This window comes from Bubalus bubalis, chromosome 16 (genome assembly GCF_019923935.1).
Source record: "Bubalus bubalis isolate 160015118507 breed Murrah chromosome 16, NDDB_SH_1, whole genome shotgun sequence".
NCBI lineage: Eukaryota > Metazoa > Chordata > Mammalia > Artiodactyla > Bovidae > Bubalus > Bubalus bubalis.
In genome coordinates, this window is record NC_059172.1 from 80,331,859 (window position 1) to 80,349,180 (window position 17,322).

The following is a 17,322-nucleotide window of genomic DNA, read 5'->3' on the forward strand; positions in this document are numbered from 1 at the left end:
AAGTAGGAACATGTCTTGGATATATTCTACAGTGAATGTTTTTTATTAGAATATTTTTACAATTTAGTATAAGTAGCTGACTATTATGTCTTAATTTGATTCATGATTTGTGAAGTGTTAATCACTTGGTCGTGTCTGACTGTGACCACATGTACTGCAGCCCGCCAGGCTCCCCTGTCCATGGAATTCTCCAGGCAACAATACAGGAGTGGGTAGCCATTCTGTTCTTTAGGGGATCTTCCTGACCCAGGAATTGAACCTGGGACTGCAGGCAGATTCTTTATCATCTGAGCCACCAGGGAGGCCCCATGGTTTATAAATGTTTATCTCTAATTCCATCTTTTCTGTTAATCTTCTGGACTGTATATAGCTATCTAGTTCACATTGTTTTGAATTAACGTGTTGAGAACGATGTGTGTACCATCATAAGCCATCATTGTTAAGGTATTATTTTTATGGTTAAATTCTCACAGTCATCTCAGTGTTCAGAAACTGAATTCTCATACCTGTTTTTTCTTCAGTATAGCCTGCTCAATAATAGGCATTAATGTCTGTTTACTTAAGTTAGAAACATGGGAGTTATTCTTGATTTGGTGTTTTATCCATAGCCTCCGTACACTTCCCATTTGTACTCTACACCTCAGTCACACGAGACTTCTTTATGGTCTTTAAATCCATCGAGTGTTCTCACTATAGCCTCTGGCTTTTTTTGTTAAACCACCAATAGACCACGTTCTTTCATTGCTATGGCAGTCCTACCTGGTACCATGCTCTCGCTTTCTCGCCGAATGCCTATCTTAGCCCCAAATTTTGTTCCTCTTTCATCTTTAAACTTTTCCTGTCTTCATTGTTAAACTTTGTTACTTCTGTTGGGATACCCTTTCCCCGAACTGCCCTCCTCACCTGCCCACCTTTGAGCCTTTCTCTGTATTTCAGTTACATGTCAAAATAAGAACAAGAGTTCTGCAGTTTGAGTCCAGACTCTAGAATTTCCTTGTTTCAGTAAATTACTTTAACTCCTGATTAGCAGCAGTTCCCTTGACTGTACAATGATCATATTTACCTTCATTGTAAGGATTAAATGAAATAAATGGGTGTTTAGAAATGTTTAACCCAGTGCCTAGCACACAGCCTGTCAATAAATACTTGTCAGACCAGTGGAAGAGTAAATAATAACAGCAGCGTGTTGTTCCATACAGTTATGTATGATACTTATCAAAGGGTATGCTTATTATTTTCATTTTACAAAGGTGTGGGACATTGAATTTCAATGATAATTAACTTGCTGAAGGAATCATACCTAAAAATCTGTAGAGTTTGCAAGTAGCCAGGCTTACCTTCCTCTAAAGCCTTTTTCCCTAATTTCTGTGACAATTGTCCTTAGCTTAATGTACCAATTAATCCTGATGGATACATGAAAACTAGTGATACCTTTTATTGAGAAAACAAAACTTACATTTTAAAAACAAAGCTAGATTTCATTTTTTTATTGTGATACATAGTATAAATTTAAAAGCAATGAAAATGCTTCCAAATTAAAATTCAGTCTCCTCCTTCCTTATCCCCTGCTACTCAGTTTATATTCCCAAGGCACCAACTCTTTACCATTTCTTGAATGTCCTTCAGAAATGCTATATAAAGTTATATATCTTATGTAATATTTAATAAAGTTTAGCTGTATTATTATTTTTATTAATTCTCAGGGGCTGTATTTTTTCTTTTAGCCTAATAATGAATATTCTTCTTAAGATTGTAAGGACAGTTATACATGCATATATATCTTTGAATACTGCTTATAGTTCTTTAACATTTTTAAATTTGTTTTGATAGGGCTGGACCAAGTTTTATGAGTTTTCTTTATCAGATCTTCGAGCTGGGTACAACATTATTGACAGACTCTTTGATGGTAAGTTCTCATGATGAAAACTTTGATATCTGGTGTCAATGAAAAAGCTTGAGGTCTTATTAAAAATATGTTTTTTTCAAGAGTGACTTGACTTCCTATTATAAAACTTGCTTTTTATTTTGTATTTTGTGTTCTGAATGCTATGCTTGTGAAAGTTTTTATATTATCGATTGTGGTCATTGGCTTTGATATAATCTGTTAGATTTCTCGTTGATCTGTAGCTCCCAGGAAGCAGAAAGCTAGAATAAGACCTTGTCTTTACTTTGTGGCCTTCAGCAGTTTCAGGCTTTTACTGAATTATTAATAATTTTCAAAGGAGCTATTAAAATTCAGGAATATGGTAGACTAAGATTCTGTAGAATCATAATTGTTTGATCAAGTAAAATCAGGAATAAAGGTACAAATAATAGACTAAAATAGGACTGCAAACAAAACCATATAATAAGATCCCTTGAGACCACCTAGCTTGCTGCCTCCTGAAGACAGGACTGGTCCAATCCCTGAGTGTCACTGTTCAGGGCCAACTCAAGGGGACACCAGAGTGTAGAAGAATTATGTACTTGAGAAGAGTATGTAGCTTAGAGCCATCCCAAACAGAACTCTAGATTCTTGTCTCTCCCTCCCACCCTGCAGCCTTGCCAAACTACTTTTCCCTGAGTCTACCCCATTCCAGTAAGTGGTACCACCATCCATGTCGTTGTTCAGCTTCAAAACCCATCAGTCACCCTGGATTCTTCTCTTTTTCTAATCATCAGACATCCAGTGCTTTGGCAGTTTCTGTCCCCTTCATGTCCAAATCACATCAAGATTTGGTTCAGTTTTTTCAATTTCATCAATGCCTTGGTGGTCCAAGCAATATCTTCTTTCAAAAATTCTCCACAGAGTAACCAAATTTATTTTTTAGATAAGTAAAGTGAAAGTGAAAGTCGCTCAGTTGTGTGCTACTCTTTGTGACCCCATGGACTATATAGTCCATAGTATTCTCCAGCCCAGAATACTGGAGTGGGTAGCCTTTTGCTTCTCCAGGGGATCTTCCCAACCCAGGGATTGAACCCAGGTCTCCCGTGTTGCAGGTTGGTTCTTTACCAGCTGAGCCACCAGGGAGGCCAAAAGTAAAGTAAAGCAGACAATTTCCTTTTACAGCCTATCTCCACGTTTATCTTCTTTCTGTTCCCTGAACAAACCAGGCTTGTTCTTACCTGAAGGTTTTGATAGGTATCCTTCCTTCTGTCTGAAATGCTCTTCTCCCAGACCTTTATGTGGTTTTCTCCTTTTCTCATTCACATCTTGGCTTAGAGGTGTCCTCTTCAGAAAAGTTTTTTATTACCACCAAATCTAAAGTAGTCTTCTAGTTGTTCTCTATTCCCTTGTTCTGCTTTATTGTTTTAATACATTAGAGGTGCTTTATTTATTCATTTATTTTTAAAATTTTGTTCATCTCTTTCAACTAGAGTTTAATCTATATTAAGCAAGGTCTCTGACTATGTTTTTTACTCTCTATCTCCTTAACACTTGCAGCAGGGCATATCCCATGGTAATAGGCACTGTTATTGTTTGTTAAATTAATGGCATGAGAATTTATTATGTAACTTGTTTTCCACAAAAGGATAAGGATAGACATCTAGAATATGGCCAAGTCCCATTTTTTTGAAGTTTTCTTCTTTTTGTTTTAATTTTACTGAAGTATAGTTGGCTTACAGTGTTTCATATGTACAGAGAAGTGATTCTGTTGTGTATATATATATATATGTGTATGTGTGTGTGTTTGTGTCTGTTCTTTTTCAGATTGTTTTCTATATAAATTATGGCAAGATATTGAATATAGTTCCTGGTGCTATATAGTGTATCTTTATTGTTTATTTTATATGTAGTGGTGTGTATCTATTAATTCCAAATTCATCCCACCCCTTATTTCTTCTTTGGTAACCATAAGTTTGTTTTCCTTGTCTGTGAGTTTATTTCTGTTGTACAAATAAGTTCATAATTACATATAAGTGATCAGTTAGTTCAGTTCAGTCACTCAGTCATGTCCGACTCTTTGCAGCCCCATGGACTGCAACACTCCAGGCCCCCGTATCCATCATCAAGTCCTGGAGCTTGCTCAAACTCATGTCTGTTGAGTCGCTGCTGCCATCCAACTCTCTCATCCTCTTTCATCCCTTTCTCTTCCCGACTTCAATCTTTGCCAGCATCAGGGTCTTTTCCATTGAGTCAGTTCTTTGCATCAGGTGGCCAAAGTTTGGAGCTTCTGCTTCTGCATCAGTCTTTCCAGTGAATATTCAGGACTGATTTCCTTTAGGATGGACTGGTTGGATCTCCTTGCAGTCCAGGGAGCTCTCAGAAGTCTTTTCCACAGTTCAAAAGCATCAGTTCTTCAGTGCTCAGCTTTCTTTATGGTCCAGCTGTCACATCCATACATGACTACTGGAAAAACCAGTTTTGACTAGATAGACCTTTGTTGGCAAAGTGATATAAATGATATCTTATGATATTTTGTTTGTTTGTTTTCCTGTCTGACTTAGTATAATAATTTCTAGGTCCAGCTATATGCTACAAATGGTATTATTTTACCCTTTTTTATGGCTGAGTAGTATTCTACTGTGTGTGTGTGTGTGTGTGTGTGTGTGTGTGCGCACGCGCGCGCGCGTGCGTGTGCACATGTATATATATATATTTACACATATACCATTTCTTCCTTATCCATTCATCTTTTGATGGGCACTTAGGTTGTTTCCATGTCTTGGCTATTGTAAATAGTGCTGTATGAACGTTGATTACAAGTTTCTTTTTTAATTAGAGTTTTCATCTTCCCTGGATATATGCCCAGGAGTGGGATTGCAGGATCATATAGTAACACTATTTTTAGTTTTTTTAGGGAACTTCCTTATTGTTCTCCATAGTGGTTGTATCAATTTACATTCCCACCAACAGTGCTAGAGGCTTCCCTTATCTCCACACAGTCTAGAATTTATTGTTTTTAGACTTTTTAGTGATGGCCATTATGACCTCATTGTAGTTTTTATTTGCATTTTCCTAATAATTAGCAATATTGAGCATCTTTTCATGTGCCTGTCGGCCATCTGTATGTCTTCTTTGGAGAAATGTCTATTTAGGTCTTCTGTCTGTTTTTTTGGTTGGTTTTTGTTTTTTTTTTTGATATTGAATTATATTTGTATATTTTGTATACAAAATGCTATATGTATATTTTGGAAGTTAATCCCCTATTGGTCTCATTGTTTGCCAATATTTTTTACCATTCCATACGTTATCTTTTTGCTTTTGTTGATGGTTTTCTTTGTTGTAAAAAGCCTTTTAAGTTTAATTAAGTCTCGCTTTTTCATTTTTACTCATTTTTCTTTAGGAGACAGGTCCAAAACAATATTGCTATGATTTATGTCAAAGAATATCCTGCCTATGTTTTCCTCTAAGAGTTTTATAATATCCAGTCTCACATTTAAGTCTTTAATCCATATTTAGCTTATTTTTGTATTTCATGTTAGAATATGTTCCAATTTCATTCTTTTACATATAGTTGTCCAGTTTTCCCAGCACCACTTATTGAAGACTGTTTTTTCTCCATTGTATATTCTTGGCTTCTTTTGTTGTAGATTAATTGGCCCTTATTGTGTAGATTTGCTCTTTGGCTTTTTTTCTGATCTGTTGATCTAGGTGTCTGTTGTGGGGCCAGTACCACACTGTTTTGACTACTGTAGCTTTGTAGTATAGTCTGAAGTCAGGGAGTTTGATCCCTCCAGCTCCATTCTTCTTTCTCAAGGTTGTTTTGTCTATTCAGGATCTTTTGTGTTTCCATAGAGTTAAACATTTTGTTTTTGTTCCAGTTCTGTGAAAAATGCCAATGGTAATTTGATAGGGATTGCATTGAGTCCATAGATTGCCTTGGGTAGTATGGTCATTTTAACAATACAGATTCTTACAATGTAAGGACACAGGATATCTTTCCTTCTGTTTATGCTGTCTTCAGTTTCTTTCATTTGTATCTTCAGAGTATGGGTCTTTCACCTCCTTTGGTAGGTGTATTCCTAGGTATTACATACTTTTTAATGTGATAGTACATGGGGTTATTTCCTTAATTTCTCTTTCTGATATTTTGTTGTTATTTTATGGAAGTGCAACAGATTTCTATATATTAATTTTGTATTCTGCAACTTTACTAAACTTACTGATGAGCTCTAGTAGTTTTCTGGTGGCACCTTTAGGATTTTATGTATAGAATGTAATGTGGAAACAGCAACAGTTTTACTTCATCCTTTCCAATTTGAATTCCTTTTCTTTCTTTTTCTTCTCTCTTTTCTGTGGCTATGAATTTCTAAGCTGTTTTGAATAAAAGAGGTGAGAGTATCTAATCTAGAAACAGAACATTACCAATACTTCAGATTATACTCTAATGCTGCCTTTCAGTCACTACTGTTCTCCAAGTTTCCTTACTCTTATTCCTGTGATAAAACCAATACCTTCCTATGTAGACTAGGTTTGCCTGTTTTTATAAAATTGAAATCATACATCATGTACTCTTTAACATTTAGATTCTTTCAGCTAATGTTGTATTTGAGAGATTCATCCATATGGTTACATATCAATTATAGTCCATTTATTCTCAGTGCTATATAGTATGCCATTCTGAGAATGTATGTCTTCTGTCAGGTATAATATATTTCTGTCATGTATGTATTAGCAGTAGACAGGATATTAATTTATTTGTTCCCCATTGTTAGTTAATGCCAAATAGTATTCCAGGTGATTTTCTTGCTTATTTAAACTTTTTTGAATTATACATCAGAAAAGTACACATTAGTGTACAATTCAATAGATTTTCAAAAAGTGAACCTTTGTAACTACTCCAGAATCAATAAATAGAATGTTACCAGCATTCTGGAAGCATCTCCCCCATTCCTTTCTACACATGATGCAGCATTTCCCTTTTGTGCTAAGGGGCAATTAATTTTATTACTTGAGTTGTTTTAAAGTTTATTTTAAAACATTTTTTTGAGGATATTTACTAGTATTTTATCTTGCTTAGAAACTTGGTAATTTTCCAAAAGGCTTTTGAACATTTATTTCTTTTTATTATATCACTATGAGGCATATATTATTAGTACCCTTTTAAGATGAGGAAACCAAAGCATAGAGAAAGTGAATGATTTGTTTATCATTATGTTACCAGCTTATGATGGAATTAATTAATAACATCATATATTATAACTATATATATATATTATACCACTGAAATTATTGTAAAAGTCAGATGCTTTAAAATTATATTGAATCTCATGATAAAAGTCTTTGCTATATAATCTTATAGTTACAAAATTTCCTGATATTAAGGGACTTCCACATCTGGAGAATTAAATGTAAAAACGGGGAAAAGTTCATTTAATTTTATAGTAATGAAATAGAACTAAGCTAGTAATGCTATCAGTGATCTTAAGTAGGTAGATTAAAATAGTTTTTCTGCATTTACTGCTGTCGTGGAGGAAGAAATTTTCCTCTGCCCTTTTAGGTTCTTCTAGCTGGTCAAAGAATTGCATTGACATGAAATGAATTAATAAGGGAAGATGATGGCTCAGGTGGTAAAGAATCTGCCTGCAATGCAGATTTGATCCCTGGGGTTGGGAAGATCCCCTGGAGAAGGGCATGACAGACCACTCCAGTATTCTTGCCTGGAGAATCTCATGGACAGAGAAGCCTGGTGGACTACAGTCCATGGGGTTGCAGAGAGTCAGACATGACTGAGTGAGTAAGCACAGCACAACAAATAAACAAAAAAAATATTAATAATATGTGTATATGTGAGAGATCCAAGGAAACTAAGTAACCTGCTATAATGGCTGAAGCTCTTAATACCATCTTCAACTAAAGACAAAAAAATAGTGAAATGGGGGTAGTGGCTTTAGCCTTCAGGAGGGAGGAAGGCAGTTTATGTGGAGATGCCAAAAAGCAAATGTTTGGAAGGAAATCGCTGGGTTATTCAAAGACAGTGGGAAACAGAGAGGAAATTTGAAAGACTTTGCCAGGTTCCTTCCTGACCACCATATCTAGTTCATACTGTACTTATCTGTGGTGATAACTCCCTTCCTGGAATTGGTCCTCTATGATTATATTAATAATATTAATGAGCATTAATGTTAATTTCAAGGCCAGAAAGTGAAAGTTGCTCAGTCTTGTCCTACTTCTTGCGACCCCGGGGACTATACAGTCTATGGAATTCTCCAGATCAGAATATTGGAGTGGGTAGCTGTTTCCTTCTCCAGCTGATGTTCCCTTCTCCAGGAGATCTTCCCAACCCAGAGATCGAACCCAGGTCTCCCATATTGCAGGTGGATTCTTTACCAGCTGAGCCACAAGGGAAGCCCAAGAATACTGGAGTGGGTAGCCTGTCCCTTCTCCAGGAGATCTTCCCAACCCAGAAATTGAACCCAGGTCTCCCTCGTTGCAGGCAGATTCTTTACCAGCTGAGCTACCAGGGAAGCCCTAATATTGATGAGCATTAATGTTAATACCAAGCCTTAAGGAATAATTTAAATGCTTTAAATATGTATTATTATAGTCTATAAATATGGCTAGAGTCTGAAATTTGTTTAATATTTTAGAATATTTTTAGAAAATTTCTAATATCTTAGAAATAAAACAATTTTTTTTTTAAATTATAGGTTCCAAAGATGTACAGTGGGAATTTGTACATGGTTTGCTTGAAAATGCTATTTATGGAGGACGCATAGATAACTACTTTGACCTTAGAGTTCTTCAATCATACCTGAAGCAATTTTTCAATTCTTCAATAAGTGACGTATTAAGCGAAAGGAACAAGAAAAGCGTTTTTCCATACTCCATATCTCTGCCAAAATCCTGCAGCATTTTGGTAGGTAACATTAATTGTTTTCAATTTATTACCAGATTGAAACTTGCATAATTTCTTACATTGTTAAAATATGTTGTTGCTTCTTTTCACAAGTACAAGCAGTCATCACTCACAAATACAGATTATTATTTATTATGTCAATATGCAGCCCAATTCTCTAAACTCTAGTTAGGTGTCCTATTGCTTTTGGATACTTACTGAGCATGGATTGATGATAATAGTATTGATAGACAAATCTTGAAAGTGGTGGCCTAGGAAAATTTTTAAATTGTAGGGCAGCTGTGAAGATCTGGAATGGGAGGATATACTACTTGTTTGTAATTATGAGAGTGCTCTGATACAGTAAATTTGAAAAAAGCAAATATTATTCAATAGATGTCTATTTCATACTCTGGTTTATAAATTTAAAGTAGTTCTAAAGCTACAAGAGATATTAACCTAAAAAGATTTCATAGCAACATTTTTGTTTATATGAATTTATTTTATTTGACTGTAGCTTTTTGCTTTGAGTCATCTTACAGAAGTTTCCTAGAATGCAGTCATCTTTTCCAGAAAAAGTACAAAATGTAGCCCAAAGATTTCAATTATTTTGCTACCAATTTGTATTTGTGTAAATGCCCCCCAAAAATGTTTTTATTGCCTAGAGTATTTAAATTACATGTTTCTTCATGAATTACAAAATATACATATATTTAATTATATACTTCTTTCAGTATTGTGCCTTTTCTCTCATTCAAATATTTTTCAAGAAAATGCACTGATGAACATAGATGCAGAAATCCTTAACAAAATTCTAGCAATCAGAATCCAACAACACATTTAAAAGATCATACACCATGACCAAGTGGGCTTTATCCCAAGGATGCAAGGATTCTTCAATATCTGCAAATCAATCAATGTAATACACCACATTAACAAATTGAAAAATAAAAACCATATGATTATCTCAATAGATGCAGAGAAAGCCTTTGACAAAGTTCAACATCCATTTATGATAAAAACTCTCCAGAAAGCAGGAATAGAAGAAACATACCTCAACATAATAAAAGCTATATATGACAAACCCACAGCAAACATTATCCTCAATGGTGAAAAATTGAAAGCATTTCCTCTAAAGTCAGGAACAAGACAAGGGTGCCCACTTTCACCACTACTATTCAACATAGTTTTGGAAGTTTTGGCCACAGCAATCAGAGCAGAAAAAGAAATAAAAGGAATCCAAATTGGAAAAGAAGAAGTAAAACTCTCACTGTTTGCAGATGACATGATCCTCTACATAGAAAACCCTAAAGACTCCACCAGAAAATTACTAGAGCTAATCAATGATTATAGAAAAGTTGCAGGATATAATATCAACACACAGAAATCCCTTGCATTCCTATACACTAATAATGAGAAAATAGAAAGAGAAATTAAGAAAACAATTCCATTCACCATTGCAATGGAAAGAATAAAATACTTAGGAATATATCTACCTAAAGAAACTAAAGACCTATATATAGAAAACTATAAAACACTGGTGAAAGAAATCAAAGAGGACACTAATAGATGGAGAAATATACCATGTTCATGGACTGGAAGAATCAATATAGTGAAAATGAGTATACTACCCCAAGCAATTTATAGATTCACTGCAATCCCTATCAAGCTACCAACGGTATTCTTCACAGAGCTAGAACAAATAATTTCCCAATTTGTATGGAAATACAAAAAACTTTGAATAGCCAAAGCTATCTTGAGAAAGAAGAATGGAACTGGAGGAATCAACCTACCTGACTTCAGGCTCTACTACAAAGCCACAGTCATCAAGACAGTATGGTACTGGCACAAAGACAGAAATATAAATCAATGGAACAAAATAGAAAGCCCAGAGATAAATCCACGCACGTATGGACACCTTATCTTTGACAAAGGAGGCAAGAATATACAATGGATTAAAGACAATCTCTTTAACAAGTGGTGCTGGGAAAACTGGGCAACCACTTGTAAAAGAATGAAACTAGAGCACTTTCTAACACCATATACAAAAATAAACTCAAAATGGATTAAAGATCTAAATGTAAGACCAGAAACTATAAAATTCCTAGAGGAGAACATAGGCAAAACACTCTCCGACATACATCACAGCAGGATCCTCTATGACCCACCTCCCAGAATATTGGAAATAAAAGCAAAAATAAACAAATGGGACCTAATTAACCTTAAAAGCTTCTGCACAACAAAGGAAACTATAAGCAAGGTGAAAAGACAGCCTTCAGAATGGGAGAAAATACTAGCAAATGAAGCAACTGACAAACAACTAATCTCAAAAATATACAAGCAACTCCTACAGCTCAACTCCAGAAAAATAAATGACCCAATCAAAAAATGGGCCAAAGAACTAAACAGACATTTCTCCAAAGAAGACATACAGATGGCTAACAAACACATGAAAAGATGCTCAACATCACTCATTATCAGAGAAATGCAAATCAAAACCACTATGAGGTACCATTTCATGCCAGTCAGAATGGCTGCTATCCAAAAGTCTAGAAGCAATAAATGCTGGAGAGGGTGTGGAGAAAAGGGAACCCTCTTACACTGTTGGTGTGAATGCAAACCAGTACAGCCACTATGGAGAACAGTGTGGAGATTCCTTAAAAAACTGGAAATAGAACTGCCTTATGATCCAGCGATCCCACTGCTGGGCATACACACTGAGGAAACCAGAAGGGAAAGAGATGCGTGTACCCCAATGTTCATCGCAGCACTGTTTATAATAGCCAGGACATGGAAGCAACCTAGATGCCCATCAGCAGATGAATGGATAAGAAAGCTGTGGTACATATACACAATGGAGTATTTCTCAGCCATTAAAAAGAATACATTTGAATCAGTTCTAATGAGGTGGATGAAACTGGAGCCCATTATACAGAGTGAAGTAAGCCAGAAAGAAAAACACCAATACAGTATACTAACGCATATATATGGAATTTAGAAAGATGGTAACAATAACCCTGTATATGAGACAGCAAAAGAGACACTGATGTATAGAACAGTCTTTTGGACTCTGTGGGAGAGGGAGAGGGTGGGATGATTTGGGGAATGGCATTGAAATACGTATAATATCATATATGGAATGAGTCACCAGTCCAGGTTCGATGCACGATACTGGATGCTTGGGTCTGGTGCACTGGGATGACCCAGAGGGATAGTATGGGGAGGGAGGAGGGAGGAGGGTTCAGGATCGGGAACACATGTATACCTGTGGCAGATTCATTTCGATATTTGGCAAAACCAATACAATATTGTAAAGTTTAAAAATAAAATAAAAAAAATAAAAAACAAACAAACAAAAAAAGAAAATGCCTTTGTTTTAGTAACATAAATCAAAAAATAAAATCTTGACTACCAATATTAAATATTTTACTCTTATTGAATATCTTACCTATTTTTTTGAGTATTCCATCTATTTTATTTTTCAGTTTCTTCCATTCATTTAATCATTCAACAATACTCATTGAACATTTGCTCAATAATAACCCTGTTCAAGAATTGTGTATCTCTTGATATATCGGTAGAGTTTACTTTTTAGTAGAAGAAACTTGGAGTCAGTGTGCAGACAGAAATATCACAGATATTTATTATTATATATTTATTTCTGATAAATATATAGTACACATGTTAGCATACCCTGACAAGTCTTTTGTCTCTATTGTTTGAAGTTTAAATTGAAAAATAAAATATGTAGAAAAATAGACGTCATAAGTGCACAGTTCATTGCATACTTTTACATTGAACACATGAGTATAACCAGCACTGGAATCAAGAAACAACATTATCAGCTCCCTGGAAGTCCTTCCCCTTTTAGTTACAATCTCCTCACACAGGATACATTAACCTAATTTCCAACAACCTGTGTTCAGTTTTGCCTCTCTCTACTTCATGTAAAGGATATCATTTGGTATACATTCTTTTGTGTCCAAGTGAGAATAAATCGGTTTGGATATGTAGAGGTCTGTTACTTAGGAAACATGTCCAAAGTAGAGAAGATTCCCCAGTCTCAATGAGAAAGTTTCACAGATATTTAAAAATGAACCAAGTGTATAAATACAAAGAAAACAGTAGTTTTAAAATTGTAAGATGGTTATGTGAATTCCCTGGTGGTCCAGTGGTTAGGACTCCATGCTTCCACAGGCAGCAGACATGGGTTCAATCCCTGGTCAGGGAACTAAGATCTCACATACTGCAAGACAGAGCCAAAAAAGATGATAAAAAAGAGAAAACAAGAGATTTTTTTTTTAATTTAAAAATTACAAGATGATTCACTAGAGTCAATGTTTAGCTTTCTATTTAATTGAGTTACATAGAAAGAGAAAGCCAAAGTTTCCCAGGAGAGGAGAACACTTTGACACACACACACACATGCACAAATACATGCATATACACAAGTATACACTCACATATAATACATGTATATTTATGCATATCTATTAATATGATCTGAACACCTCAAGGAAGTTTACTGCACTATAGGAGAGAAAAAATTTCAGAGAACAGCATTTCTTTTCAAACTTTGACATACTTCCTGGAATTTAACTCCAGCACCTGTGTCTTGGAAATTCTTGAGAGGCAGCTGCGAAGGATGAGAAAGGATGAAGGGGGTGGGGGCAGAAGATGAGGCTGCTCCATTAAAAAAAGTTTATCCCACTTCAGCAAGAATAGTTTAGATGCATATAGAATACCTGCCTTAAAATAAACTTGTCTCTTCATGAAAACAAACAAAACAATTCCCATCTTTGGCCCAAACTGAATAAATCATCTTGGTATACTCTTAGTTTCCTGTCTAGCATCTGAAGTGGAAACTGTTTGGGTGAATGCTTGACAAATCAAGCCTATGTAGTGCTTACCGTAAGTCTTGGGATGAAAGGATAGGATTATCTATGCATTTCATCACACCTCACCAGTGAAGACTAATTGGAATTGCTTTATAGTAAAGCAATTTACAAAGCAGCTCTTGTCCATCAGACTGTGTGTGTATATGTTTCTGAGAGTTCTATAAGTTTAAAAAAAAAAAGATTGTTAGAGTATTTATTTCATTATAAGCAGAGCTACAGTCTGCTGATTAGTCTTTGGTAGGTTACAGGATTCCAGCTAAGTTATTTAAAATCTTCGAGGATGATGCTGTTAAAGTGCTGCAATCAATATGTCAGCAAATTTAGAAAACTGAGCAGTGGCCATAGGACTGGAAAAGGTCAATTTTCATTCCAATCCCAAAGAAGGGCAGTGCCAAAGAATGCTCAAACTACCATACAGTTGCACTCATTTTGCATGCTAAAAAGGTTATGTTCAAAATTCTTCAAGCTAGGGTTCAGCAGTACATGAACCAAGAACTTCCAGATGTACAAGCAAAGAATCTGCCAGTGGAGGAGACACAGGAGATGAAAGTTCGATTCTTGGGTTGGGAAGATTCTCTGGAGAAGGAAATGGCAGCCCACTCCAGTATTCTTGCCCGGGAAATTCCATGGACAGAGAAGTCTGGTGGACCACAGTCCATGGGGTCACAAAGAGTCGGACATGACTGAAGCAACTGAACACAAAGGAACCAGAGATCAAATTGCATTCATTGGATCATAGAGAAAGTAAGGGAATTTGAAAAGAAACATCAACTTCTGCTTCACTGACTATGCAAAAGCCTTTGACTATATGGGATCACAACAAACTGTGGAAAATTCTTAAAGAGATGGGAATATCAGACCACCTTACCTGTCTGCTGTGAAATCTGTATGCAGGTTAGAACCTTAAATAGAACAACAGACTGGTTCAAAATTGGGAAAGGAGTACGACAAGGCTGTATATTGTCACCCTGCTTATTTAACTTGTATGCAGAGTACATTATGTTAAATGCTGGGCTGGATGACTCCCAAGTTGGAATCAAGATTGCCAAAGACAACCTCAGATATAATGGCAGAAAGTGAAGAGGAATTAAAGAACCTCTTTTTAAAATTTTATTTTGCTGTTTTTAAATTATTTTTCATTTTTAAAGAATAAGCTTTTTTCTTCTACAAACCCTTGTGTCAAGGGCTGACTTTCAATAGATTGCAGCGAGGAAGCGGCTCTGCTACCTATGAAACCCTGACCTAAAAACAGGTCATCTATGAATAGTTTAGCACCAGGTTCCCCATATGCCATTTGTGATGGGTGAGGGAGTGACTGCCTTTCCAGTTTAAAGAGGCTGATGATAAGGGTGAAAGAGGAGATTGAAAAACCTGGCTTCAAACTCAGCATTCAAAAAAACGAAGATCATGGCATCCAGTCCCATCACTTCCTGGCAAATAGAAGGAGGAAAAGTAGAAGCAGTGACAGATTTTCTATTCTTGGGCTCCAAAATCAGCTTGAATGGTGCTGCAGCCATGAAATTAAGACACTTGCTTCTTGGGAGAAAATCTATGACAAACCTGGACAGCGTATTAAAAAGCAGAGATATCACTTTGCCAACAAAGGTTCATATAGTCAAAACTATGGTTTTTCCAGTAGTCATGTATGGATGTGAGAGTTGAACCATAAAGAAGGCTGAGTGTTGAAGAATTGATGCTTTTGAACTGTGGTGTTGGAGAAGACTCTTGAGAGTCCCTTAGAGTACAAGGAGATCCAGCCAGTCCATCCTAAAGGAAATCAACCCTGAATATTCATTGGAAGGACTAATGATGGAGCTGAAGCTCCAATACGTGGACCACTTGATGTGAAGAGCCGACTCATTGGAAAAGACCCCGATGCTGGGAAAGATAGAAGGCAAAAAAAGAAGAGGGCAGCGGAGAGATGGTGAGATAGCATCACTGACTCAAGCAAACTCTGGGAGATAGTGAAGGACAGGGAAGCCTCGCGTGCCACAGTCCATAGGGTCACAGAGATTCATACACGACCTAACGGCTGAACAACAACAGGCATAGCCACTCATGTATGTTTGCTTTAATCAATTCAGAGTCCCTTCAATTGTGAGAAATGTCAGATAAGAAAGTATAATATCACCTAATTTAAGTATGAAGAAGTCATGACAAAGAGAATTTCCATTAGATAACTGAATTAATACTATACACACTGAAAGTGAGGTTTACCTAGAAAGTGTGACATGAATAACTAGTAATTTAATACTTACTGGTATTCTGGTTCTTTCTGGTTTCAGTGGTTGTAAACTTTATTTTTAGTGAAAAACTGTTTTTTACTTCTCTATATTTAGGACTATCGTGCTGTCATTGAGAAACTTCCAGAGGATGACAAACCTAGTTTCTTTGGTCTGCCTGCTAACATTGCTCGCTCATCTCAGCGCATGATCAGTTCTCAGGTAACATAAATTAGATCTACATTTTAGAAAAAATGTTGCTACTGAGCCTGAAAGAAACATTACATTTTATTTAATAGTACAGATCCACATGTTTTATTTAGTTTTTAAATTTTATGTAATGTAATAGATTCTGTCTTAAATGAATTTAAAATTTTCTATCTTAATACATTTGTTAAAATTAGTAAAATAACAGTGAATACTATCCATTTTATCCAAAATATATTGGTTTTACTCCTGTAATTTATCTTATTAAGGGTGTTTTAAATTTAGTTTAAGAAATTGAATATATCATTAAATTTAAAATCGTCATTTGTGTATTGTTTGATAAAAGATAAATATTTATTTAATGATTGAATATTGCAAAACATTGAGGGAATATGGATTTTTAAATTATTGAGACACAGAAAAACATAAGCCAAGAACGCTATACATTCTAGCTTCTATTTGGACCAACAATAAGTTGGTCAAATAAGAGCTAACATTTATTGATATTTAACTGTGTGCCTGGTGTTTTAAATGCTTTATACTCAGAAACTTTGGTCTTCATAAACTCTATGAGGTAAGATCTATCACTTTTCCCTCACAATATGTGAGGAAACTGGTGGAGAGAATTAAGTTACATACCGAAGATCATAGAGCCAATAAGAGGCAGGACTGATATTTAAATTGTCTTTGAGTAAAGACATGGCCTCTCCAACTGCTCCGCAGGCACGATTGTACTGCTAAGCTATGTGCACCAGATTGTGAACTGTTACGTAGGTTCATTGTGGGTCAGTGTATGGAAAATTCTTATGGCTTTTAACAATTTACTTTTCGTAATTTATGGGCATCCTAGCTAGATTATGTTATCATATTTAGCTCCACAGTTTTGTATTTGTTTACTATTTCAGCCAACATTTATAAAATTGATAGTTTTCTCTCTTTTTATTCACTAATTTTTTTCCTTAAAATTATTCGCTGAAATGTTCCTTGTGGAATTTTAATGTTCATTTTCACATGTTTGTAAAAAATGTTCGAGTATATAAATATATACTCATTTGCATAATATATAAATATGTATAACTGTTTTCTGGAACAAATGAGATCTTAACAACCTCTCTTCACCTATGCTAGCTGAAGACACTGTCTGGTTCCTTTTCCCTTTGTCATCCAAAGTGCTAAGTCAGATAGTCCACAAGAGAATATCAACTCCTACATGTTCCTTAGCTTCATAACATA

General features: G+C 35.5%; 1 protein-coding gene across 3 annotated transcripts in view; it reads left to right on the plus strand.

Moving 5' to 3' along the window:
• The window catches only part of DYNC2H1 (dynein cytoplasmic 2 heavy chain 1), a 399,828-nt gene that overhangs the window by 239,225 nt on the left and 143,281 nt on the right, over positions 1–17,322 (plus strand). For all 3 annotated transcript variants that reach the window (XM_044929811.2, XM_044929812.2, XM_044929810.2), the window contains exons 80-82: positions 1,831–1,906; positions 8,575–8,783; positions 16,000–16,104. In XM_044929811.2, the coding sequence (XP_044785746.2) occupies positions 1,831–1,906; positions 8,575–8,783; positions 16,000–16,104 (390 nt within the window). The remainder of the gene's footprint in view (positions 1–1,830; positions 1,907–8,574; positions 8,784–15,999; positions 16,105–17,322) is intronic.